The sequence below is a fragment of the Cebidichthys violaceus genome, unplaced genomic scaffold, assembly GCF_023349555.1.
Source record: "Cebidichthys violaceus isolate CVI_PGR_0920_01 unplaced genomic scaffold, fCebVio1.0.p SCAF_3, whole genome shotgun sequence".
NCBI classification, from domain to species: Eukaryota; Metazoa; Chordata; class Actinopteri; order Perciformes; family Stichaeidae; genus Cebidichthys; species Cebidichthys violaceus.
Genome location: NW_027176483.1, coordinates 16,993,598 through 17,019,788, shown reverse-complemented (window position 1 = coordinate 17,019,788; position 26,191 = coordinate 16,993,598). Strand labels below are relative to the sequence as shown.

Below are 26,191 nucleotides of genomic sequence, written 5' to 3'. Positions count from 1 at the left end.
TGAAGTGATGGTTCTAATTTTCATATCTTCTGTGTATTCATTGTTTTCATTATCAAGATGGAAAATGAGATCAAACAAAGAACTTTAATAAATTGTGATGGAAAATGCCCTCAGTGCAGCGGTCTGAGATGTTTTTTTTAATATCTTATCTCACGCTGCTCCGAGGCAAATTTCAAATCTCTGAACTACAAGTCTTTTTTTTACCCCCCCCCCCCCCCCCCCCCCAAATGTTGAAGGATGGACCCACTGTATGGTCTTACTTCCAAGTCCAAGTGCTCTAGTTCTAAAAGAAAAAACAAACAAAGAAGTGGTTCCTGTGAGGGCACTAATTTGAAGAAAGTTCTAAAGAGTCCAAATACCACGCAGCGCCTGCCAAACTGTGAGCAATGCTTCAGAGCTGCTGGCCTGAGGTGTATGCAGAGCTCAGGAGTTATTAGAAGGGCTGTGCGGCACAGTCATGGCCTCTCTGAGCAAACATCCTCCCTGAGTCTCTTCCATCTTTCCTGGACGAGAAGAGAGAATGAGCGGCGTGCAGGCCGTCCCTTTCCCCAGGTCTGGCGTACAGATGGCAGGTAGGCGGGCAGGGTGAGCTCAGGGGCTCATGGTCCGCAGGCCCTGTTTCTCCATTATGTTCCACAGCTTACGCAAGTTGGACTGGGTGATGGTGTCATCCGGTTTCAGTTGAAGTGCTCGGAGGTAATTGGCTTCAGCTTCTTGCAGCTTCCCATTGAGGTGGAGGATCGCCCCCAGGTTCATCAAGGCGGCAGGATACTAAAAGAAAAAAAGAAAAGAAAAAAGTTTAGTACAAGATCAGTTTCATAAGTAGCAACAGCTCAGGGCAGCTTAAAGCTTTGTTCCAAAGTAGCATTGTCTTTTCTGTTCGAGAATAGCAACGCAGGACTCATAACCTGTTATTTAGAAGAAGGCACAATGGTTTCAAATTCAAATCTTTATTATTTTTTGTTTGCTTTTTGGTTTTTAGCCTTTTTTTCTTGTTGTTGTTGTTGTTGTTGCTGCTGCCCATATGGTTGCTTACTCTTCTGTTTCAGTAGGTTTGAGTGTAGTTTGCATTTGAGTTAGACTGGCTTGTCTTGTGCTGTGTCATATAACTTATATGTGTGTTTCATGTTGCTCACTTGTATTGCACTATCAACAAATAAAATGAAGAGAATGATCCGGCGCACAGAGTATAAACACAGTGAGTCATCTTCTAAGAGATAGCCAGAGTGAGCGGACTTAGGGATAATAAGGCTTATTTACTCGCTACTAATGGTGTGTTTAGAGAATTCATTAAATGAAAAATTCAAATTTTACAACATCATAGGGCATGAATGGATACGATGAATAATGCAAATGAAGTATAACTATTCACACTTTGGGGGTATCCATAATTTATGAATTTGACCAGAAATGTTTTACATCACTGAGCCACATCCAGTGAATAGTTATCAGGGCACTGGACTACACACACACAAGCATTGACCGGATGTTATTTCTGAAAGTTAGAGCTTTAAACACTTTCAAATATCAATCTCATGGCAAGACCAGTGAAAAATGACGGTCGATGACAACAATAAATTGTAGAATAAACAGTTATGTCGTCCTTTTAAATAAAACTGTAAAAGAACATTTGGTCATCTTGTGAAGCTATACAGCAGACCCTAACACGTTATTGGTACGTTTGTCAGATCACACAGACTGCGGTGCAGTGTTTGGAGTTTGGTAACCATGCTGCTTTGCGTGTTCCTCTGTCTTGTTTGGGGCCACAGATGTCAGAGGGATCAACCACCACTTTGAAGTGGGTCTAGATGAATATACACCAAATTGCAAGGGGTAGTGCGACGGGCGGGTGAGTCACGAGGACGTAAGTACAGGAAAAGTGTCCAGGGTGCAATCACGGCAAGACCGTGAAGTATCTAGGCCAAGGGAGGGGCAACATCTGATCTCCATTTCAGTTAGAAGTGTGGAAAAGATGTCTAATCCTGTAGCAAGGCTACTGTTTTACTGCTCCAGACTATCGCAATTCTGTAATTGCCATTTCTAGGAAACAAGGAACGTTCAAATTAAACAGTCTTAGCAAAAATGGTGCTGTAATTGCAGAGTTTGTGAGCTTTTCTTATAATTGTCTGCCCAGACATCATTGTCACATGGAATGGCACATGATTATGGCATCTTGACATGTACTGAGTGCTCCACCACAAGCCTTCATTTCTTTCTCATGGCCTATTAAATAATCAAGAGTAATTCCTAGAGCAACAGTCTTGCACGAGAGAATAGTGTTTTTCTATAAATGTTATGGGAAATGTGTGGAATGTTATGAGAAATGCGTGGAAATGTGAACCATTCAAAACAACAGCAGTGCTGCAGAAAAACAGTAAGACCTTACCCACAAGACTATAGGTCTATAGGGTGCTGGTGGCTCTGTGAGGTGGTGCTTTGAGCTTAATGGTAACGTCACAGTGACACTGTTAACATGCTGATGATTAGCAGGCAATGTTCGCCATCTTAGCTCAGTGTTTTAGCATGCTAACATTTGCTAATTAGCTCAACAAAAGAGTACAGCTGAGGTGGATGGGAATGTCACTAGTCGTGCAGGCATTTCACTGTGGGTGACCGTGGCTAAGTGGAGAGCAGGGCCGCCTTTCAATCAGAGGGTCGGCGGGTCGGTCCCCGGTTCCTGCTCCACTAGTCTCATGTCAATGTGTCCTTGAGCAAAATTGCTCCCGTAGCTGCATCTATGGTGTGTAGCTAGATACTGAATTGTAAGTCACTTTGGATAAAAGCGTCTGCTAAATGACTGTAATGTAATGTAAATCAAAGTTGGACTCGATGAAGAGAATGTTCATTAGTTATCACAATTCATCTCGAGTGGAACAGAACGTGTGTTCCGGATTTCATGGCAATCCATTCAAAAGAACAAGTCATGGCATCACTAAAGTTAAAGGGTTTATTCTCTTGGAACCATTATTGTCAGTACCAAATATTGCGTCGATTCATCCATTAGATGTGAGCAAGATAGGTGACATCTAGTGAGGCTACAGGAATCACCACGGCTGATCAACATCATCCTCCAGTGACCATGAATATCTGTACAAATTTCATGGCAATCCATCCAATATGTGTTGAGATATATCAGTGGTGACCAAAGCTACTTGATGGCAAAAAATACACAGAAGTAAAAAAAACATGTAAAAAGCGTAACTGCATGACTCATTAAAAAAAAGATTCAGATCCAATCCCGCTAATGTTTTATTTCTATAAAAATTAAAAATATGACACAAAAACTTTTATCGGATTTAAAAAGCCAAAGGTGACCAGTTTATTCTCTGCATATGGTTTAGTTATCCATGCATAGGGAACCTTTTCAGAGAGGTTACCAAACACTCTCATCATATCATCATACGGCCATTCATCTTGCTTTGTCCTCTCTGCAGGTTGTGTGAACTGCCCTCCTTTGCCGGACTGTTTCACTCTTGTCTCGCAAAACTCTGAAAACATCTCTCTGTTTTTCCAGTTGGATGAGTGATGCTCCATGCATGAGAATTTCAATGGGAACAATATGTCCAATAGTGCTTCTTTTCTCATAGGGAGACTTAAATTGATGAATAAATCAGAGAGAATAATCCTGTTGTCCACTTTTCCACTCCACACATATAAAACATGCTACTAACGCCTGGGCCAAAGTAAAGGCTGGCGTGTATTAGAAAGTTACTAGATACTAGTTCACTAAACTCGCTACATATTGAGCAATTACATTAATCCCCTAGCAAAACAAAATGTTCTCTCTGTGTTTCAATTATTGTTCACAGGAGCAGCCAGAGTTCTCGACTTTAATAGTGGAGGTAATTCTAGGGCTGTTTGTGCAGTAAATTACCTTCTGTTTGACCCGCCATTTGAAAGTCAAACCACAAAATAACGCTGAGGGATCCATTTGCAAGTTCAGGGCTTTTTACAACTCAGAATGATGCTAGCCAAAATATATAACTGTTTATACATATGGACATAGCTGGAAGTGACAGTTAAGGGGCCACACACTACTTCTGTATCCACAACACATGTGACAAGTAGGTGTAAATTGGGACTCTGGTGTTAACGTCATTTTGTGGCGCTCGTGAGGATCCAATGTTAGGTGAATTCCAATTAATCCCTTATCCTCAGTCAGGGGGGCAGGTTTGGTTTCTGAAGTCGGGGGGAGTCATGATTAACTTATTATTGATCATAATAAATTAATAACAAAATAAATTATGCTAGTTAGATTATTATTATTATATTAGTGTGAGGATCTTTTTAGGAGAAATATCTGTAAAGAAAACAAAAAATATTTTTTTTTTATCCAAATGCTGAAGAGTTGGAGGATTTTATTCAGCACAAGCCCCCAGGAAGAGAAACGCGCTTTGAAGCACATTTTTGTAGTGATTAAACAGTGGAATTATAACTTCCAGGTCAGTAACTTGATGCCATTGGGCCCAAAAAGACTTTTCCCCATAGACTTACATTGGGAAAGAGATGTCTGTAAGTCTGCGGCTGTTCTAGAATTTTTAGCTAAATCAACTTCTCAGTACGAAAACGTCCTAAAAGTTGCAAACGGCACATATCCAGAGTTAATTTGGTGCTGCCGTATATTTGAATGAGCCCGTGCAGCTAGGAGGCGGGGTTAAAGAAAACATTACATAAATGTGCAAGATCACTAGAAGATCAGGGTCATTATCACACTGTTTTATCAAATACAAGTTAACCCTTTAATATTAAGCTATAATCAGTGTCTCGACCCTAATTTAAGCTAATTAGCTTTGACTAAATCTGCCGCCACGAACAAATGTTCAACGATCAGCTTGATTAAAAGCGTGACGGTCCCGGTGTCTTCCTTCTGTTTTTGACACCGTTTTGTAGCGGAGCAATGTAGCTAAGCTTTATCAAGCGTTAGTTTTAAGATTGCTTTACCAGGGACAGACTTCACTGGTCTATCGAGAGTAGGGAACAGACGGAAGGAGTTTCTCTCCATTACATTTGTTTTTAAATTAGAACCTATAATCTTGCGTTTACCGCTGCACTTTTTACTGCTATATCATTAGTCTCTGCCTGTGCAATTTAAACAAAATGTTTACTCCAGAGACAAAGGAGTCTGCGTCATTTCCTGTTATTCATCATGTTAGCCGGCTGGTTTACTGCCCCCAACGGAGACGTTATCAGAGTGCGTGCATGAACCCAACTAATCGATTCAATAGATTGAGAGATTTACCTTAGAGACGACACGGTTTGAAAGGCCAATGGGAAGCAAGCTTTTAACAAGATCAAGTTTGTCAAGAAAAGAGTACGTTTTGGGTGGATGAGAGGTCGGTGAAGATGTGTGCCCACAACTCTGAAATGGGCTTCTGATCCCTGGATAGAAAGTTAACTGACTCCTGGTTTTCCTCTCAGTGCAGCTCAAAAGATCTTTTCTTCTCCGCCCATGCGGGACTTATCAATTCCTGAGTTAAGTTTCCTTCCCCACTCTCCCCTGTAGGCTCCCACCATTCCTCACCCAAGCCTTTCTACCTCTACTTTATATAGCGAAGACTTTTGTGATTTATAACCTCACTCCTGCATTCTTCCTCACCCTTGCAACACTCGCAACTCTCTGCTAAACGTTCCCTTGTCAAAAGCTTTCATTTTTTCCTCATTTCCTGCTGCTCTGCAACCTCTCTGCCTGCCTACCCTTCCCATGGCATGTAGCAGCAGAGGCATGGCCAGATGTGGAGCATTTTAGCCTAGACCATAAAGAAACATATGCTGTGAAGGCTGTGAGAGTAAAAAGTGAGGAGAGGTTGGGGAATGACCTGATAATAATGACTTAAGATTGACATTTGGGTTAAGAATATCTACATGTCATAGGGTGCAGAGATCGGCCAAAGCAAACCAAGCACCCGCTGGGATTTAACTCGTCTATATAGAAGGAATTGTCGGATTTAGGGGGTAAATCCTTCGAATGGAGGGAATTGTCCTCTCACTCAGAGCAAGCAAAAATCTGTGCTTAATATAAAACACCAGTGCTTTTGGAGAGTGAAGAGTCAAGACACGACAAATGAAGATGGACAGGGTACATGGCTTAAGTCATGTTACATCGGAGAGAACAAAGGATAATGGTAAAGAAGATGGATGAAGATGCTAAATTCAGCTGTAAGCAATACACATGACAAAAGGCATCCAAGCAAAAGTGACCAAGTAGGGGCAAAAAAAGTGCCTCCGAGTGTGGATGTGGCCATCTAATGCGTGTTTGTACAATTACAGATGCCAAGAAACAGTCAAGAGAAAATTTCACGCATCTGGCCCAGAAATAGAACCGTAAGGAACACCAACATCCTCAGCCCGTTGTTACAGAAGTGCATATCCATCAGGTGGCCCATTCTGTTTCCTCACAATAACTCCACTCTTTGTCAAGGTGATTTCCAAGTTTTGAAGAAAATATCCTTTAGGATTTCCAAACCATTCTTTAACTCCACAGGTTCTACGGACTTCGATAAACGGAGAAAAAAAAAGTGAGCAGTGATGTGAGAGCGTCCCCACAGCGCAATTTATTAACAGATAATCTGTGGCAACACTCACACAATTCACCTTAAAAGTTATGGTTGTCTTACATCATTCATGTTTGAAAAAAAATGCATCTGGGTTTAGTTAAATGTTAAATAATACGCTACATTGACACAGAGAACAACAGAGACGTGATAGCAGCTCAATTTCATGGTTTCAGTGGAAATCTTAAATTGTATCCCTTTGTTACAACTTTTCATTTGTCTTTTTGTTTGTATATATTATACTGGGGCTTGTAAACTTGCAGAACTAAACTTTATTTTCTCTATAACATTATCCAGATATATTCAGATCATTAATCCTGAAGTGATTTCTTCTAATCATGACACAGGAACAAACAGGCTGACCACATGGCAAACATATTTTGCTCCCTCTGCGGCCCTCACCTAAACAACTCGACCCCTCCTGCCAAAGCTCTCAAAGACTGGACCCCATTCATTTTCAAGATGTCAGAGTCTCCTGACTGAGGGTTGTTGTCATTATTCTTTTCAATCTACTTACCCTGGCCTGTCCTTTGAAGCCGGTGATGGATGCTACACAAACAAACCTCTGAGCTCAGTAAAAACCTCACTGACAATGAAGGCCGTTGTGACGACGCAGACCGGGCAGTAATAATATTGGAAAGCCACCCAGACCGTGATTGCACACGTGTCCATCAGGGTAAATAGTAATGGGGATGATTAGCTGTGGTTTTACTCACATTGGGTCTCAGGCTCGCCGCTTGTCCGTAATACTTCTCGGCTGCCTCGTTTAGGCTGGCTTGTCTGTGAAGGGAAAAGAGAGAGAGGCAGTCATTACTCATCTTTATTGCTCCTGGCTTCGGATGAGGCCTCGAACTCTGCATGTTTACTGGCTCTCAGGGGTCACTGAGAAAATAACAGGAGGGAAGAGCACGAGGAATAAGGAAAGCCAATCCAATCCAATCGCCTGCTCTCCTTCGATAGCATCGTTCACTTGATAACATCTGTGCTGAGCAGCGCACAGCAAGCACTTTCTGCTTTAATTGAACATTGATGTTGGGACATTTGGCTTATTGGGAACTTGAAGAAAACTCATTATCAAACAGAGTCTGATCTGGCAATAATAATCGCTGTACAATTCTGTTGAAGCTGGTGGGGGAGATCGTGGATTGACATGCTGGCTGGATACTGAGACAGTGATGGAATGCAAACAGTGTGGAAAGACAAAGTAATTTAATCATACTGTCATAACAACCTGGACAGCAGAGTAGATGGCGCAGATGCACCAAAACGCGCTGCATATGCCACACTGCGACGAAAAGGATTCCTGGGCCAGATGGCTTATCGGCATGAGTCCCTGGAACCAGAAATATTTTGTTCCTGAGGACATAAAACCTGCAGTCGAGACAGGATGTCCTATATTATGCTTTTTTTACCTTCTTTCATAAGCCCCCTGCTCTGCCTACTGTTATACACAAACCTGTGGCTCCTCTGTCACGAGGCCTTTCCTGTTATTAATGCTCTGGTATCTCAGAAATCACCTTCATGGTCCACAGCTGCATGCTTTTCACTGATGGCAACAATTGTCTCATTGCAAACAATTTCACTTTGACGAAGTCAAGGGCAGAGTCGACGACGGCCGGCCGTGGAGCCCCTCAAGTCGTAATGATCAAAGGAAGCGAGGCCGTTGGAACCACAGTTTCATTTAGGCTGTCGTGGTCTATTACAGGATCATCCATATGGTTCCAGATAAAAGGCAAAGCTTTTATTTCAGGATTAACAGATCAGTGGCCAAAGTAAATACATGGTATTTATGTTTTAAAGACACTGTCAAATGTGTTCTAACATTTTTTACACTAATATTTTTCACTATTCGTCACTGATCAATGAGTAGACAGTAATGTTTCCTTCAGTAAGATGTAACATATCTTCTTATTTAAAAGTTAAATATATTGACAAAAATAATTACTTTTTAATTTACCAAGAGCTGTGAGTCCAGTGGTGAACCTAGAAACTGACATTTAAAACCAATGGCGACCAATAAAAGCACCTTGATATAACTCCAGTATCTTTAAACAGGAGAGCACAGTTATTATGGTGAGTGAGAAATAAAAGCCACCATGTGAGAGTCGGGTACAGCAGTGTTTAGGGCTAAATGCTTCCACCAGCATGCTAACATGCTCACAATGACAAGGCTAACATGCTGGGAATCACCAAAGTCAGTAGGATTCAGCCTCTGGAAACCATGAACGGCTGCTCCATGGTAATCATTCGGATAGTTGCTGCGAAATTTCAGTCTGTAAGCAATGTGTTGGACCAACTGACACGGCGATCCCTTATTATGCTGCCATGACTAAAACACAATTTCTTTTGTGCGACATTGATCTTGAAGAAGTTATCCTGCATGTTATCATGTTGCATGCTTCAGAAATACAGACAAATATGCCACCGCTCTTTATTTTTCCAGCTCCGGTCCAAAAAAGCATTTTACATTCCAAAGTTCGAGTTGCTGAATTTGTCCTGCGATTATAAATGTGGGTTTCACGTCCAACCACAACCATATGTTTGTTTGCCAGTATAATATTTAAAGGTGCAACCTTCTGAGAAAAAAAGAAAAAAAAATCAAATTGTATAATATCATTATCACATTATCAGAGGAGGACTGGAGAGCTGCCACACCATGACTAAAGGGGCGGCGGGACCTCCTAGGGCTGTCTGCGGGTTCTGGGAGGCCAGACAATGGAGGCCAAGTATGTAAACCACTGCCTGGCTCTAAAACCGAGGAAGAGACAGTGTAAGGCTGCAAGAGCACAGGAATAGAGAAGAGAACTGGAAATGGAGTAGGAATAAATTAAAAAAATCAGCGAAGAAAAAAACTCTTGACCATATTTCAAATCAGCAACTCAGCACTGATCCTTTTAGTCTGACATCTTGTTATTTAGAGATGGTCTATTAACCCCAGACGTGCACAAATCAAAGCACTGACAGTACTGCTTATAAGCGTGACATTGTTGGATACTAATGAGTAAGTGAACAGATTTTCAACAACAGCCAGATATTTGTGCTTAAACCGCAGCCGTCCCATCTGTTTGTGGGTGCAGAGTTATATTTTTATATTTTAGTACGATTCTCTCAGATGCTACACTGAACACAAACATCCTCCCTACTGGTAGTACTGTATGTGTAGTGTAATGTAACTTGCTACAAATGTAATCCTTTTATTGCCATTATAAGGTTAACAATTTATACACTTTTTTTGGAAATTGTGACGGCTAAAAATGCACAAATTGGCATACCTAACATCATGACATGCCAGTAACATAGAGTAATCTCTTAGATATGGTCTATTATATTATTATGTTAGACATGTGGTTTGAATAGGAATCCAGGACGTGAACTATGAGTGCATAACCTGCTCGAGTGTGTCTTTTAGAGATTGATTTCCCCCCGGCTGTCTGTGAATATACAGATTTAATGTTACTATATGATGTCACAGTGTCGTTTTTGGCTTTCACTGACATTTGACACATTAAAGGGAAGTATAAACACATCTCCATTGGCCTCACCACTAATCGACCTTTCCTGACCAACTATAAACAAGAAAAAAAAACAACATTGTTCAAAGGAGGCAGGAGGAAATTATTAGTTTGGAATGGTCAAAAGACTGAGTGGCCCAGGAGAGCAATAAAAGACATTTGTACGTCTGAGAGCGTCTGCCTCTCCTTTTAATCTCTTAGCTTCCCCCGCGTACATACACTTGTGTCCCCACCGACCGAGGGCCTTTCCATGTCTGCTTCCAAGACAAACACATAAAGAACATGAGCTGTGGAGGAGTGAGACCCCATGCCAAGCAGGCAGAGAATAGTTCAGGCCGAGCATTGCTTGAAGCTCTTTTTAGCTGCCAGGGGTCTGGGCCGTGGAAGAGGCTCTCAATGCTGAAAGCTGTTGCTGGTGAGGACTGGTGGGGGGAGAGCCGTGCACAAAGCAGCCGAGCAAGAGTCTCGGGTAAAGAGACACCAAACTCTGGTGGTTCAAGACACGGGTTCATGGTCTTAAAGGAATAGTTAGACATTTTAGTTTGTTTGTGTATGTCATTTTATGTATTTGTCTCTCTGGACCCCGAGTCTGAAATAAAGTCTATCTATCTATCTATCTATCTATCTATCTATCTATCTATCTATCTATCTATCTATCTATCTATCTATCTATCTATCTATCTATCTATCTACCTACCTATTTTAGTAATGTGAAGATTGATAAAGTCGCACTCTTGACTGTATCCTAAATATGAAGCCACCCACCAGCACCTTTAAAGCTCCCTAATTAACATGTTGTATCTCATTTGTTTAATCTGAACCAAAATCGAGAAGTGTAAATATGACACATTATGTTTTACAGGCAGCTGCTTATTGCCATACGATATCAATAGAATGAGTAGAAAAAGATAATCATCTATTCCAACTTCAGAGTGTTCATGCAATATTCAAATCGTTCCATCATTTATGTTGCCTAAATTGGCTGTAATTTGCCAGCAAAGACGGAGTGAGAGTCGCCAACGGGCCGCTGCTCAGCTGGCAGCGTGTAGGGCCGGCATATTTTCACATCTCATTCTGTGAATTAAGGATATATTTCAGAGTTGCTGATTGTTGGAAAAGTGGAAAGACTAACAGACTAATAGTTTTGCTGAGTTTTTTTTTTTTTTTTCCAGTCCAATTTGAAGTGTTTTACAATGTGTTAACAAGGCAATTAAGCCTTTATTTGTTCGGTGTAAAAATGTTTATTTATCAGACGTAGCAAACTCGCCACTTGCACGCAATGAGTCCTGGTACATGTAGGCACAGCCGGCACGGCTTCTCAGCAGGAGAAATCAGCTTTCTCTGACAATACAGCACGCACTGGGGATTTATTTCTCCAGAAGACTATATTTGCCGTCAGCACTGATTGGACATCCACGTACAAGTTGGTAAATTTGAGAGCGGTATCAAATTTCCCACCTAAAAAGAGTGTCCCAAAATGTTATACTATTCCTTGAAAGATAACTATTATTTGCCTTGAATTGTCTTCGATGGAGCTTGAAGGAGGAAATCATCATTTTGTAGATTTATTCAGTCAGTAGGGCAGCAGACTCTAAGTTGGCACATCTCTGTATTTACAAATTTCCACTCATGGCTTGTGTTCAGAAACACAACAGCTTGTGGGGCTGCTAAAGCTTTGCCGCTGAGGCTCATCAGCTGAACCCTGCGCTGATTTGGAAGCTGACGTTCAAGCATGAGCCAGGGCGAGCGGGGAAAGAGTGAGACGGAGTGAGAGAGGGTTACAGCGAGAGTGAGAGCGAGCACGCGAAGAAACAGAGCTGCACAGCATGCTAAGACAAACCGGCAGCTCTCCGGCTGGTGGTGCGGCGAGAAAAGAGGATTACAAAGTACAGCCAAGTAAATCACACTGGCTGAGGAGCAGTGTAAGCCCCTGGATAAACCGTGCAGACAGTAGAACTCCCTCTCTCTCACACACACACACACACACACACACACACACACACACACACACACACACACACACACACACACACACACACACACACACACACACACAACCTCCTTTCTACTCAACCATGGAAAACTGTGGCCCAGCCATCTCATCGACAAAGAATGAATTACAGTACATGTGCTCGGGGGGGTGGGGGGGGCTTTGAAAATCATCAAAAACAGAATCATTCCCCTCAAACACTCACCTGAGCATGTGGGCTGCACTGAAGACCACGTCAAACTCGCTGCTGTCGAGGCGCGCGGCTTTCTCTGCCATCTCTGCGGCCTCCAGCAGCCGCGACTCTTCCAACAAAAACTGACCTGGCACGGCAGGAGAGAACAGCACTACTGTTAAAAAACGCTGAGGGATCCCCACGGAGGCACAGAGGGATACACAGTCTGCAAGTGTTGCCTTTGGCCCTGGTAGAGGAACAGCCTGGTCTGCCCCTGAAATAATACGCCGACACCAGATACGAGTGCAACATACCATCACTCCTAGGCCATCTCTCAGACTCATTTGTTCAGCTTAGCCGACCTTGATAGATCTGTTTCTTTAAGATGAAACTGTTCCTTGCGGAAGGTTTGTGCCTTATTATGGGTGCGGCTGCGTTTGGAGTCGACCTCTGTGGACCCGCAGAATGAGATGTGGAAGCCCGGCAGGGCTATGAACAGAGGTCGGGCCCCGCTTGGTAAGGGCCAGGTTTAGAGAGGAATTAATACCCTGTTGACTTTGGTTAGCCCCACTACTGTACCAGGATGCTAAACCACTATGTGAACCTAAGCATATTTTCCTTAATAACAGCGGATGAAATTGAAGCCATGAGTACAGGCCTAAGGTGAGAGACGGCTGTAAAGTGAGTCTTCAGAGTGTAAAATAGCTCCAGGTTACAAACACCTCTACAGTTATGGAGGGTTTATGATGTATCAAAGCGAATCTATGAGCAATAAAGGAAAGACGGACACTGCATCAATACATTTTTTTATATTTTGCAAAGCTATATATACAGACTTTGATACTGTAATCCTTGTTCATCATGTAACAGCGGGACTTTTAAGGGAATATTGGAAGATGTAGTTCTGAACACAGAACCAGTAACAGTACAGTACAGAACCAGTTACAGTACAGTACAGTGGGGAACAGTTATGAATAACCGGCAGTACATAAGACCATTTGATGTTTTCTTGAGTGGTAAACTGTTAATATATCAATCTGTACAAATAAGGCACTGTAAAAATGGATGGTTTGTGTCTGAGCCAATAAGAAATCAGTTTGCATAATGGGGACGCTCCACCTTTAATCATTTATCAATTGCATGTCTATCTATATTCCGTTCTTTGCCTCTGAAATGAGTCATTAACCTTTAAAGGTGACAACTTAGATGTCTTTAAATGTCACATGCAAGCTTATGTTCATCATAAAATGCTGTTTCAGACAGACAAGGTTTTACAGGCTTTTAATTGACGGAGGTATTTAACTTGTCGGCTCATTCAAAATCAATGTTACTGTTGCAGTAATTAAATCGAAGAGGTAACGCTGCAACTTCAAGTCATGGGGAAATAATGCAAGACAAAGAGAGATGCTGAAATTCTCACGTTCCACATTTTCATCAAATCAAAGAGAACAATCTGAGGAAGTCATCCTCTACCGACGGGTTCTACTACTGACCACGTACAGACTGACACAGTGACTGATTAGGGGAAGAGATGGCAAAGGGGTCAGCCAACACTGTTGTCTTAACAACCTGCCAAGCTGTGGAAGTTCCTGCCTTTGTGCTCGAGTGCATCATGTATGTGTGTTGAATTGTCAAATAATATATTTGAGGATTTAAAAATAAAGGCAGGATATGACAAATTAAAAAGGTAAACAAAAAAAAAACTTACCATAATGCATGTAGCAGTTGCCTTTTGCAGGATCGAGTTGGATGGCCTTCAGGAAGTACCTCTCCGCTTCTGTTTTCTGCCCCTGAGAGAGACAGATGAAACGGCGTCATTATTGTTTCAACTGCTCCTCAAAACTACTCACTATAAAAATACTGCACTCTACTCAACAGCAAAAATATCTTTTAGTATACCTAATGTCCCTCTCCAAGCCGCAGACCTACTTTCACAATAAATCTTAATAAATGGACATGAAACACACGCACCGCAAGTGTTTTTCTTTCAAGCTCACGTGTCGTCCGGTCAAAGTGCACGCTGTCACGCTCGGCACAGCAGACCAGGCAGAGCAAAGGCTGATTCATTACACACTTTTATCTGTGCAAATAACACTTCCACAGCATAACCACAGATTGCCAGTGTGTGGCCTGACTGCTATGAAGCAAGGCAGAGGGCAGCGGATGGAAATGGGGCGAGAGGAGAGGAAAGAGACAGAAACGCTGAGGGCGATCATATATCTATAGGGATCTTTATGTTCACACAAGCACACAGAGGTGCATGGCGCGCGCACACACACGCGCACACGCGCACACACACACACACACACACACACACACACACACACACACACACACACACACACACACACACACACACACACACACACGTTTTTTTGTATCTGTGTGTTGCACCAGCTTTTAGGCGGATAAAAGAATGGAGGGTGAGCATAGCATGATGAAGAGAAGCATCACTGAAGCCCCGAGGACCTGAAGAGCTCCCTCAGGTCCTTCAGACTGTGACACGTAACCAATCATAGCTCAAACGGAACAAAGCAGCTGGCCAATAGTGGTGCCAGCTGGGACTTTGACACATCCCTGCTCTCAGTTGGGCACCAGATGCCATCTGATCAACAATTAACAATGCACACTCATCTCTAAAGGCTGATGTTTTAGCATTAACAACGCAGCCATTAGTGTGTGTTTCACTACAAGAGGATGCCTTTGCATGAATAAAACATGAAGTATATTGTTAAATTGGAGTTGTGTCAAGTCTATAAAGGCTCAAGGGAAAATTCAAAATCGTCAAAAATGATGGAGGATTAAAAAAAAAAGACTGCATAAGCCAGGAGAAACAATGTATATAAACTCAGTGTGAAACACAGCAAATGCTTCGGTTTTACTAGAAAGAATGGGCTCAAATCCAATCAGTACAGAGTAGCAATAATGACACACACTTAGTCAAGCGTATACCTTTTCAGTGGGCTGTAGATTCAATAAATACATAATTTTCGAATGTAAATATACGAGTGGGGTTTCCCTTGATGCTGCGGAAAATCAAGCCTGTGCTAAGTATATGTTTAATGGAGTTGATGGTGTCCAAGTAGCGATCACAGTTCCAGTCTGAAAAGCATCCTCTCTGTGTATTTTTATACTCGTATTCACAGATGTAGGAATGTGTAAGTTTGAGGGCCAGCTGGTTTTATAATAACAGAGGCCTTCGTCTGTTTATTAAACCTCAGAATAAAGCTTTCACACATTGAAATGAGTTGAGCAGTTGTAAGTGGTTGGCGGATTTATACTATGACACGTCTAAGTTTATTAAAGCATATCATGCCCAGAGTGAGATATATGGCAGTTAGGACCTCAAATCTCATCCAGTTTTTATTAATCCCTAGAGAGGCAATTTGTTACAGTTGCTGTTGTATCATTGTTTTTTTAAACACAGCCAATGGCATTGTATTTCATCTTCAATTTATTGGATTGTAACGCATTTGGCTCATCTGTATGTCTCCATTAAAAATCAAGAAACCCAACCAGCACTGATGCTCAATTTTCTTGTTATTGTTTTTCTGAGCAAAGTCAATCACGCCAGTGCTTCCAACCCGATGTGAGTTAATTACTCCTCCACTTATCATCTAAGGGATGAAAAACTGCGTGGGACACGGACAGAAATTAAGTTTCTCTTATTCTTTGTGCCACTCAACTGCTGCGTTTTCTGCAGCTGTTTTCTGCTTGGATCAGGATCAGGATCAGGATCAGGATCAGGATCAGGATCAGGTTCAAATGTAATTTATCTGAAATGTCTCTCTTTCTTTCTCTGACTGTGCCAAACTTCCATGTCCATACAGTGTGTGTTGTTCGTTGAAGCAAGATATCCATTTGGGAAAAAGGAAAACATGAATAGCCAATGTGTTGCACATAATAAAAATAATATATTGAAGCAAAAACAAGTTCAGGATCTTGGGTCTGGTCTTAAATTTGGTTGTACCCATCAGGTACTTTCCACATCTCGTGACTTGACCCTCCCTCTTTTTTTAATTAAAAGCACCTTGAGGCCACTAGCTTGCGGAGGGGGGGTGGAAAACACAAAAAATAATATGGGAAGTCAATAACAAAATACCAACCACCCTTCAAACCACACTTTCCATTAAATATATCCACTTCTCATTCTAGTCAGCTCGCTGTGTGGATACAATATCCTCCCTTCTGTCACACACATGCTGAGAATATTGGTGCGTGCCTTACAGCCTCAAACCTCCTGATAACATCAGATAAACTGCAGATGCAGCCGGGGCTCTGCGGACGCCGAGGTGATTATGAATGACGCCTGCATCGTATTAGCTGAGGAAATGACAAGTAGATGACTGAAACCAATATTGCAAGCATCAGGGTGGCCGTGTCCATCTCTGACCCGTGGGTCCGAATCACATCCTGATCTCCGGGGTGTCAGCGGAGGTGTGGAGGGGTCAGCGAAGCGGGGGGGAGGACGATACTGATCTGGGTTATTAACTCTCCCTGCCTCCCCTCATCCACAAATCACAGCAACTTGTTACTCTCTGTGCCTCAGCGACCATCTCAGCTCCACCTCTCACCCTTTCTCTGACCCTGCTGCCAAACCCCATCTCGAAGTCTCTCCACCTTCCCCACGGGGATCTGAACCTCAAAAAAAAAAACCCGACAGTATCTAAAGTTTCTTCATCACTCACAGTGGTGCCACAATGAGTGCGGAGGTAGGGGATGAAAGGAGAGGGGGCTGTTGGGCAGGTCAACATCCTGCGCTGGTTTTGATCACACTTAAATGATGTTGTCATCAGGCACAGAGGCCATAGCTACAACAGGAAGAGAATACATGGAGTGGTACCCTAACTTTGAATTCATTTGTAGAAACTTTCCAAAGCATTTCAATAAAAAAAAACAACAACTCCTTTCTTTCATATTTTTGTTATGGATAAAGACGCTCTTAAGCTTGTGCAAACAACTAAGTTCCCTTGACATTGTTTGCACTCACAGAATCACGAGGGCTCAAAACCTCTGTACCATTCATCATGCTCAGAGATTTACAGAGATTCATCCCTGCAGCTTTGAGCTCTACTTTCCTCCAAAATCAATAACACTTTCTTATATGAAATGAGTTTCTCTTAACGGCCCAATGCATCCTTCCCTTAGTCCACTTCACCAAGTCTAAACACTCTCCTCTAAAGAATTGTGTTGTTCCTCACTGACAGCGTTGGGGTTCAGATAGTTTTTGATATCCAATGGCTTTTATATACAGAGCGGAACTCATGTCAGTTTAACAAGCGACTTTTGTCTGTGGTGTCAGAAGAACTATTCTTCAAAGCTGACCATTAGTCTGTCTACGGATGAGAAAATCAATCTAGTATGGTGCTGGAGCTCAATTTAATTTAGACACACAATGATCTACACTACAACAGTAACACTTCATCACAGAGGATACACTATGTAATGAAATTATTGAGCATGAGGAAGAATCTACACAATTATCAAATGACATGATAAGTTTGATATTTCAGTTTTGCAGAGAGTTGGATGAAACAATTTATACCACTCTCCTGTATGTGCAGTGTATATAAAGCTACTAGCAACATTAGCTTAGCTTAGCATAAAGACTGTAAAACTAGCCTCTCCAAAGATAACACAACCTGCCTATTTGTTTACACCTTTGTGTGGATTTAACAAACAAGACTTAACGTGTTAATAAGTGAAGATTTTGCTGGACAGAGTCAGATTAAATGTTTTCTCTTCTTTCCAGTCTTAATGCTAAGCTAGGCTAATGTTGCTGGAGGTAGCTTCATATTTACTGTACAAATATGAGAGTGGTATCAATCTTCATCTAACTCTCTGCTACAAAGTGAAATATCACACTTTTTATCACATGAACAAGTACATTCCTCTAAATGTCTTTTTTTTAAGCATATATTTTACGTGTTGTAGCCAGAAGTCACTTGCCAATCCTTGCCAAGAAGTAGTCTTGCAAAAAGAAAACCTGTAAAACCACAAAGTGTCACTTTTAATCATCGTTTTTTCTACACATTAAATGAATGAGATACAACGTGTTCATTTCTGAGCTTTGGAGGTGCTTGTGGTGGATTTTCGTTAAAGACAGAGCCAATCCTTAAGCTAAGAGCTAACCAGCTGCTGGCCGTAGCTTCATATTAGATGTGCAGATATGAGAGCGGTATTAATCTTCTCATCTAGCTCTCGGCAGGAAAGAAAACACGCATATTTCCTAAAACGTCACACTATTCCTTCCTATGGGCTTAAAATAAAGCTCCGATACAAAAACTGACAAAAATTGTTAAATCATGGATTTTCCAGACACTTTCGGTAACTGATGTGCGAGCAAAATTCTTCCACGCATATCGGTTGTGAAACACAAAACTCATCATTTTGGAAAGACGATAAATAAAAAGAAGACTCTGTTTCCATAAGGGAAATGAAAAGCGACGGGGCCAGGAAGACTCCAGCCTCTCTGTGGAATTCCAGATCCCGCCGCAGGCTATCGAACACATTGACGTCTTTTCATTAGGGCCCAGACTGTGTGAGAGAGACGCAAGAGCTGAAGGCCTCCACCCTTCTTTTGACCTTCTGTGCAACTCTTCTTCTAATTTGTTTATTTCTCTTCTGACGGTCTCTCTCAGCTCTAACTGCTCCCCTCGGTCAGCATCTACTCCAAATACACCTATCTAGCTGCGATCTTTATCGGATGACTGTATGACCCGACCGCATGACCGCCTCCTCGTAAACCCGGCGACACTGGAAACCGCTTCTGCCCCCGAGACCTTCCCGCATGGACGCCACTTTCTTTGGTTATTGAAACACAGGTCAGCTGTGCGACCCTGACAGGATATTATCTCTGTCTTGGAAAATGCCGCTCAGATGCTGATTTGTTTCAATTCGTTATTTTGCAGAGCAACGTTACGAGCATGCCAAATGTCTGATATCTGTTTAGCTGTTAGTTCAAAGTTGTGAATGCAGCTTTTTTAGCCACCTTTAAAAAATCCTAGTAACAAATTACAAGGACCAAAAAAACAGGCTGCTAGGACAAGGTATTTAATCAGGAAGTCCTATTCCCATCTTAGACAGGAGAAACTTGAGAAACACAACGTGACAACCTTCTCTCTCATGCTCACTATCTTCCAATCTTTTCCCTCTCTCTCACCCACACACTATTGATTAACTGTAGAGACTTGAGAAGGACATTACGAACCATCAGTAAAGAGCTGGAGAGGACTGATGAAAAGCCAGGGGAGATGAAAGAGAGTGTAATAAAAAGGAGAGTGAGCACAGGCAGAGAATGAGAAGCGGTTTGGGGAAACAAAAAGTTGAGACAATGTCACCGCTTTGATACAGTCGGCCGGCAAAAAAAATCTGTGAATTCAACTTGCAAGGGAAAAAGAATATTTCATTTCTTCTTTCAAAGGGAAAAAAAGTGTCTCGCTTTAAAAGGTAGAACGAGCGAGGACGGAATTTAAAGTCTCACCGTCATAGCCAGTAGTTTGCCATAGGTGAGATGTGCAGGAATGTGGTCCGGCTTGGCTCGCAGGGATTCTCTGTACCAGTGTTCAGCCTCGGTCAGCTTGTTCAGCCTAATGTAGGCCTCTCCTGTGGGAGCAAAGCGAGCGTCGAGTCAGGGGTCAAGCCGGCGAAAGGTTAAGACGGCACACATCTTCCCATTGTTCAGCTGAGCGCTGCAGCAGCGAGACCAAAGCTCAACCCAGAGGGCCTCTCACCCCATGTTTTATTTTCATCAAATTATATGTTCACTTGAATGATGCCTGGCACTAAGGGGAAAGAATACAGATGCCTTTGTTTTAGACCCAGTCAGTAATGAATACCTCAGTCACCGTCAGTGTTTTTAGTTCTTAAAAAGTGAAATGAGCAAAGTTCAGTGTAGGAGAATATTGGGCCTATAACACACTCCCTCACTCTCCCTGATCTGTCAGACATCATGTGATACCTCCCCCACCGCCACATCTGACCCTCTGCCTGCACCTGAGAAAACAATACCCTCTCTTTCACAGCCATCCAATAACACGTGCATTATTGCAGGAATGTGACAACAGCGGCTGGTAATTGAACACAACACAGTTAACATCAACATCATAACATATTTAGGGAAAGAAACTGAACGTATCCCAGTTGTTAAAATTTCACTAGAACTTGAGTAGACAAGTTGTTTGGACTAGAGTGCACCGACACTTTAATTCTGAGAGGATTAGGTCTAATCTCTTCCCTGATAGGAAACTGTGATAAGCAACAGGTGTCCCACGCCTAATCACAACTCTGGGACCCTTTTAATGATTTGAAAACACACATTCTCCTTTTCCTGCGAATGAGCAATGCTGCTGAGTATTAATACCTCTTAACACACAAGTGTGTATCCACCCCCCCCCCCCCCCCCCCTCCGAGATGTAAAGCGATGCATGAGAATATACTTTCAAGATGATATCCATCAGTACAGCCTAAGGTTGTAGATTTAAATGTTGGAAATCCATAGAATTGTAGCTACATTATCGCAAATGTCCTTGTCACCAGCTAACATCAAACAGAGCAACAGGATGGATTAGAGGATCTCCATATCGTCGTAAAATAGAGATTTATTTTTAAGCTTCCTATATTCCAATGGCCAGTTTGTCCCCCCTGTGCTCCAACGTGACATTTATACTAAAAATACTGAATAACTTCAGTTTAATGAATCATCACTGTGTTTGATGGACAGGATTATCTGGATTTTAGAGGTTTACCACCAACCCAGGGCACCGAGCTATTCTCAAAAAAATGGATTTACAGGCCTGTATTGACCGCTTCATTAGTTCATGGGTTTAAACGTGGCAGAATGACTTGCCCCGCGCTCACGGCAGCAGACGTCTGTATGAGATTAGCACAAATATCAACGTGCAATTAGAAGTGACATTGAATCCGAGGAGCTGAAAAGCAGCTCCTCGGAGTGGAACATTCCTCGGCCCACCAGAGAGTGTTGGAGCGAGACCAGCGGGGTGCAGATTACCACCCAGGTCTGCCTCTGATGAAAGCTTCTGCTGCTTGGCGTCTGACAAACAGCATGAGAGCAGCGCAGCGATCAAAAGCTGGAGACATGTATGAGCAGGTGTGCCAAATGTGCAAATCAGTTCAGCGAAGAAACAAGGCTATGCTGCAGAAATCACAGATCTCTGGCTCAGTGCCTCCATTACAGACGCAGCGCTGCTCCTTAACGCTGACTGGAGCTTTCAACAACATTTTGACATAATCTCGGCAGCTCTGTCAAAATGCATTTTGCCAACATATAAGCGAACCCGTGGCACTACCAAGTCTAGATTACAGACATCCCAGGTTTTGAGTGTATGTATGTGTGTGTGTGTGTGTGTGTGTGTGTGTGTGTGTAAGCAGCTGCATGTGTGTGAGTGAGAGAGAAAAAAAGCAGGAGGGAGACAGAGAAAAAAAAAAAAGTTAAAAAAGCAAGGAGAAAGCAGATATAATGAGCCTGAAAGCAGCTGTTCAACAGCTGTAATATAACAAGCTGGCTTGTTATATTACAGTGAAAAGCAAATTAACTCTGTTTAACATGCTATTATAGAGCTGACTACTGTCTCAGAACGCTGTTTAACAGCATTAACTCGGGTTTGATTTCTTAAAGAACGACTTCACTGAAATAAATGGTTGTTTGTTTGATGTCTGATTTATTTTGACGATCTGCTTTATTCTAGCACTCATTGAAACTTGTTCCCTGAGCTTAACCTAAACACTAGGCTGCAGAAAGCTAGAGTGACCTTAACCTAGTTTTCATCTTCATATCTAATAAGAAAGGGCTTAAGCTAAGCCCCAGGCTTCATATTTACAACTGGGAATGTGAACCTGGGGTGAACATCTTCTAGAATTCTCACAGCACTAGCGGCGTGACGAGTGTTTGACTTCTTGAGAATATTTAATCATTAACGGACAAAGAAATCTAGAACCACAAACAACAACCATTCTATTGGTTTTGTGTTCACTTATCCAACTGATTTTAACTTGCGATCTTGGGGAAAATTCCCAAAAGTGTGGGACATCCCTGCTCCACAGAGGGTGTTAGTGAGCCTAATGCTACCCCACATTCAAAGCTGCAAGTGTAAAACAGCTAATGGGGCTGTAAGCAGTGGTCTTACTTGTAATTAGTAATCCATTAATGCTAATTAATAGTTTGGTTCAGTTGAAACGCTGCCTGTCCGGAAGAAAAAGGGACAACAAAGTCAAACAAAAATGAATGAGGTATAGCAGCCAATTGTTCCATAATACTCCAAAATAAACTTTTACTCCTAAATACTACTGACTGATATATTTCGTGGACTTAAAAACAACAGCTTTTATGCTTGTGATTGTAAAACAAAAGCAGCTCTTACCCATCATGTTGTAGAGGCTCTGTGGTGCAAATTGTCTTGGCATTTTCTGTATTGCTTCTTTAAACACTGTGAGGGCCTCCTGTGAATGAAAGAAATAAAAAAAAAGAAATAAAAAAAAAGAGAAGGTGGGGGATGTTTGCATTAGAGTGGAGAGACCCAGCCAGAGAAACTGGCGCTGTGGTAACTAGTCGTCCCTCCCCTGCAGCCGGGGCCCTGACACCGTGAATGCACAGCGTGGAATTGGGGGTCGCTGGGAGGCTGGTTCATACAGAGTCGAGCAGAAAGGGTCTATCCTCGGAGTCACGGCTGTTAAGACGACTAGAGCGGTGTCACACATTGACTCTGGGATGTATAGAGTGTAGGTCCAGCGATTCACCTCAGAGTCCCTCCGAATTTAAATGGTAGAAGGAGCTGGAACTACTTTATTGCTGAAGCAAATGTTGCGGTTAAAGACCGGAGGAAGTGGGACTGCTGTCTTCCTCCGGCACGCCAACAATTTATGAAAGCCCTTATTGAATCTGCAGTTGCTTCGATCCTGATTGAATCGGCAGCGTCGGTGCTTATGTACAGTATAAATGTGCAGCGTTGGAAAACCAGTTGCTTTAGCCAGCGCTGTAGGTCTTTAGGGGAATGAGAGAGAGTGGATTTGTTAGAAACAGCCTGAGGATTGTCTGCGTAAAACTCTGTGTCTCCTATGATGCAAGCAATTCTGGATCACGTCCATTTAAAACTGAGCATTTTCTCAGTGTCCCAAAAGCTCTTTGGGCAAAAGCCTGCATCGTATCTCAATTCACTATGGTTTTACATTTCCCAGCATGTAAAGGTTTGTTGGACAGAGCATGTTTGTGCATGTAAACTACATTTGATTTCATATTGTGGTGAGCTTTGGGTCCATCACCGACAAATAACATATTGAGTGACTCATCCTATCTGAACTTACTAAAAATAAATATGTATGTTAAGGAAACGAGTCTAACTCAGCACATAGCTAGGTCTGACATGTGTATATCTCAGTAGTAAACTGTTACTTAAAATGATCACAGTCCCTTCAACAGTACTACGCCTGCCAAGGAAGTGCCCAGCACGCTGAAATATTTTGAAATATACAAATGTGAAATGGATGCTTACCTCCTGGTGTCCCTGTTCGTGGAGCAGCTTGCCCAGGTTGTACAAGCAGCTGGTGACTGAGCTCTTGTGGGCGTGGGGGTCCTTCAGGTTTTCATCGGGGATGTCAGCGCAGGTCAGGAAGGTGCGCTTGGACTCATCTAGGCGACCCTGATTCATCAGGATGATGCCGGTGTTCAAGTAGGCCGCTGTTGGGAAAACAAAACATGGACAATGAGTCCCGTGAGTTCTGGCTGAGCACTTCAGCTTGAATCAGCTGATTAGATCCGCTGCTTCCTTAATGCTCAAGCCGACTGGTGACGTCCAACCAGATTCATGGAGGCGTACACTAAAAACTGACTTCACGTCTACAACTTCCACTACTGCAGCTTCCTCCACAACCCCAACCACCTCCATGCTATCCATTTGTTGTATTGTTGATTTAACTAGACATTATTTATGTGTTTTTTAAGTAGAAACCTTGCTGCTTTGACTTATCGAGAGCTTCCTCAAAGAGAAGAACCTGTTCCGCCAAATCTAACAATATAACCATTTTCCCCCAAATGGTCATTTCCTTCTCATAAGTGTCTCTCACTGACCTGAATCCTCAGAGATCAATGGTGCTGAAAAGTTGAGTAATTGTCATTTCTACATTACACATTTGAGGTGGAACAATAAACCACTGTTGCTCTTTTTAATGCTTCACTGTATATTTGGCCTTTGCGTGCATCCTGTGGGATACTTTGGATGCTTGTTAAACTTTTTTCCTTGAGCGGTCAGACACTAATAATCAATACGCAGCGGGAGATTAATTAATCTCTGTGGACCTGCCTCTCTAAACAACTCCCTGTCAAGTCTGGTTGTTGGAATAAATTAACTTGATACAGAAGATCAATCTGGAGGGATCTTCTGTCGGGTGTTGACGTGTAATCAAGTTTAAAGGGGGTTGGCTGAGAACCAAACAGATCAGAACGATCAAACAAGTGGTCTTCTTCCTCTTCTGTCTTTGGAATTTGTTATCTTAAAAGCTCACATTGTTTTATTTCCACATCCTTACACCTCACAGTCTTATCGTTGCTACCTGGTGTTGCATTAGATGATCAAAATATAGATAAAGGCTTTTTTTATTTTTTCATGGATTTGCAATGAAAGCAGAACAGATAAGAAAAACTACAGATTGACAAAAGAAATTAGGAATTTGCTCTTTTAAACTGATTAAACTGATTTTCTGTCCAAAACAAATGTGTCACAAATCAATAGCACTTTATCACAAAACAGCCTCGCTCTGAATAGTCAATAAAAAACGCTACAGTTTTCACTGGTTAGCTCCCAATTAGTCAGTGAGTAATGGTTCAACCTTGAGAAACGCTTTTAACCGTCACATTAAATTCCTGCCTTGAACATGTCTGCAGCTTGAGGTAACTAATTAAGCTCGTTATCGGCTATAACAGATTGGATAATTGCACGCTGAATGGAAATTTTCTAGTCTTACCGCGATCTTGATTAGGTGGATAATTAATCCAGGGAAGAAAGAAGGAGACGTTTTAAGATTGTCTGTTCATCTGTCACTGACTGACGCCTGGAACAATGGGGAGCTAATTTATTGCATGATCAGGTAAGATTGTGAGCGATTTGTTCTAATCAACCTGCTGAAGGTGACAGCGTATGAAAAAACGTAACTCCAGCAAAAGCTGGGGAACATTTTCACGGGGCGGAGAGGAAGAGCGAGGAGCAAAGACGAAGGAGAAAACTGAGAGAACATAGTCGACGCAGTGATCGTGGGAGGGACGAAGTGAAATGAGAGAGTAACGGCCTGAATTCATGTTAAATGACATCATGCAGTTGCTTGATCCGTTGACACGACTTGGCTTTGAAAGCCAGTCAGACGACTGTGTTGAATGTTGAATTCAGTCGCACACCCACTGCCCTTTGCCACCTATTCCTCTCCCCTCGCATAGCCACAGCCGTTGTTCGCTGTTGCCTGGACACAGCGCAGCCACAACCACAAGAGCTGGAGATTGTCAATAAAAAAAATAAATAAAGAGCTGTACTTACAAGCCAGAGTTGGCCGGCTCCCAATGGCCAGCTTATAGTAGTGGAGTGCCTCTGAGAACTTGTTGCTCTCCTGTAGCAGCAAACCGCTGAAACAGACAAAAGGAAAGACAGTACAGGCCGTTTAGAGCTTTAAAGAACTCAAAAGAGGAGATGTTTGAAAGTTAAAAGGCCTCTGTAAGGATGAGACAAGACCAAAAGCAGCCGCTACAAGTGAAGAGGAAGATTTAGATCTCAACAGACCACAGACATTTGAGCACACATTGAGTGTTGGCTGTGGATGTTTTGTGTTTCGCCCTCAGGCTAAGACAGCGTCATTAATAACCCTGTCAGACAGACAGCCCTCTGGGGAAAACAAGACAAGACGACACTTCCTCTGAGAGAACAGCTCTGATCAATGGACCCACGCATGTAAAATGAGAACATGCCCA

General features: G+C 42.3%; 1 protein-coding gene across 1 annotated transcript in view; it reads right to left on the bottom strand.

Annotated features, from left to right (window-relative positions):
• Positions 1-230: 230 nt before the first annotated feature.
• The window catches only part of tmtc2b (transmembrane O-mannosyltransferase targeting cadherins 2b), an 85,690-nt gene continuing 59,729 nt past the window's right edge, over positions 231-26,191 (bottom strand). The window contains exons 5-12 of the mRNA XM_068723766.1: positions 25,764-25,849; positions 23,733-23,917; positions 22,605-22,683; positions 19,709-19,830; positions 13,934-14,015; positions 12,259-12,373; positions 7,268-7,331; positions 231-771 (exon numbers count right to left, since the gene is read on the bottom strand). Of these exons, the coding sequence (XP_068579867.1) occupies positions 592-771; positions 7,268-7,331; positions 12,259-12,373; positions 13,934-14,015; positions 19,709-19,830; positions 22,605-22,683; positions 23,733-23,917; positions 25,764-25,849 (913 nt within the window). The 3' untranslated portion in view covers positions 231-591. The remainder of the gene's footprint in view (positions 772-7,267; positions 7,332-12,258; positions 12,374-13,933; positions 14,016-19,708; positions 19,831-22,604; positions 22,684-23,732; positions 23,918-25,763; positions 25,850-26,191) is intronic.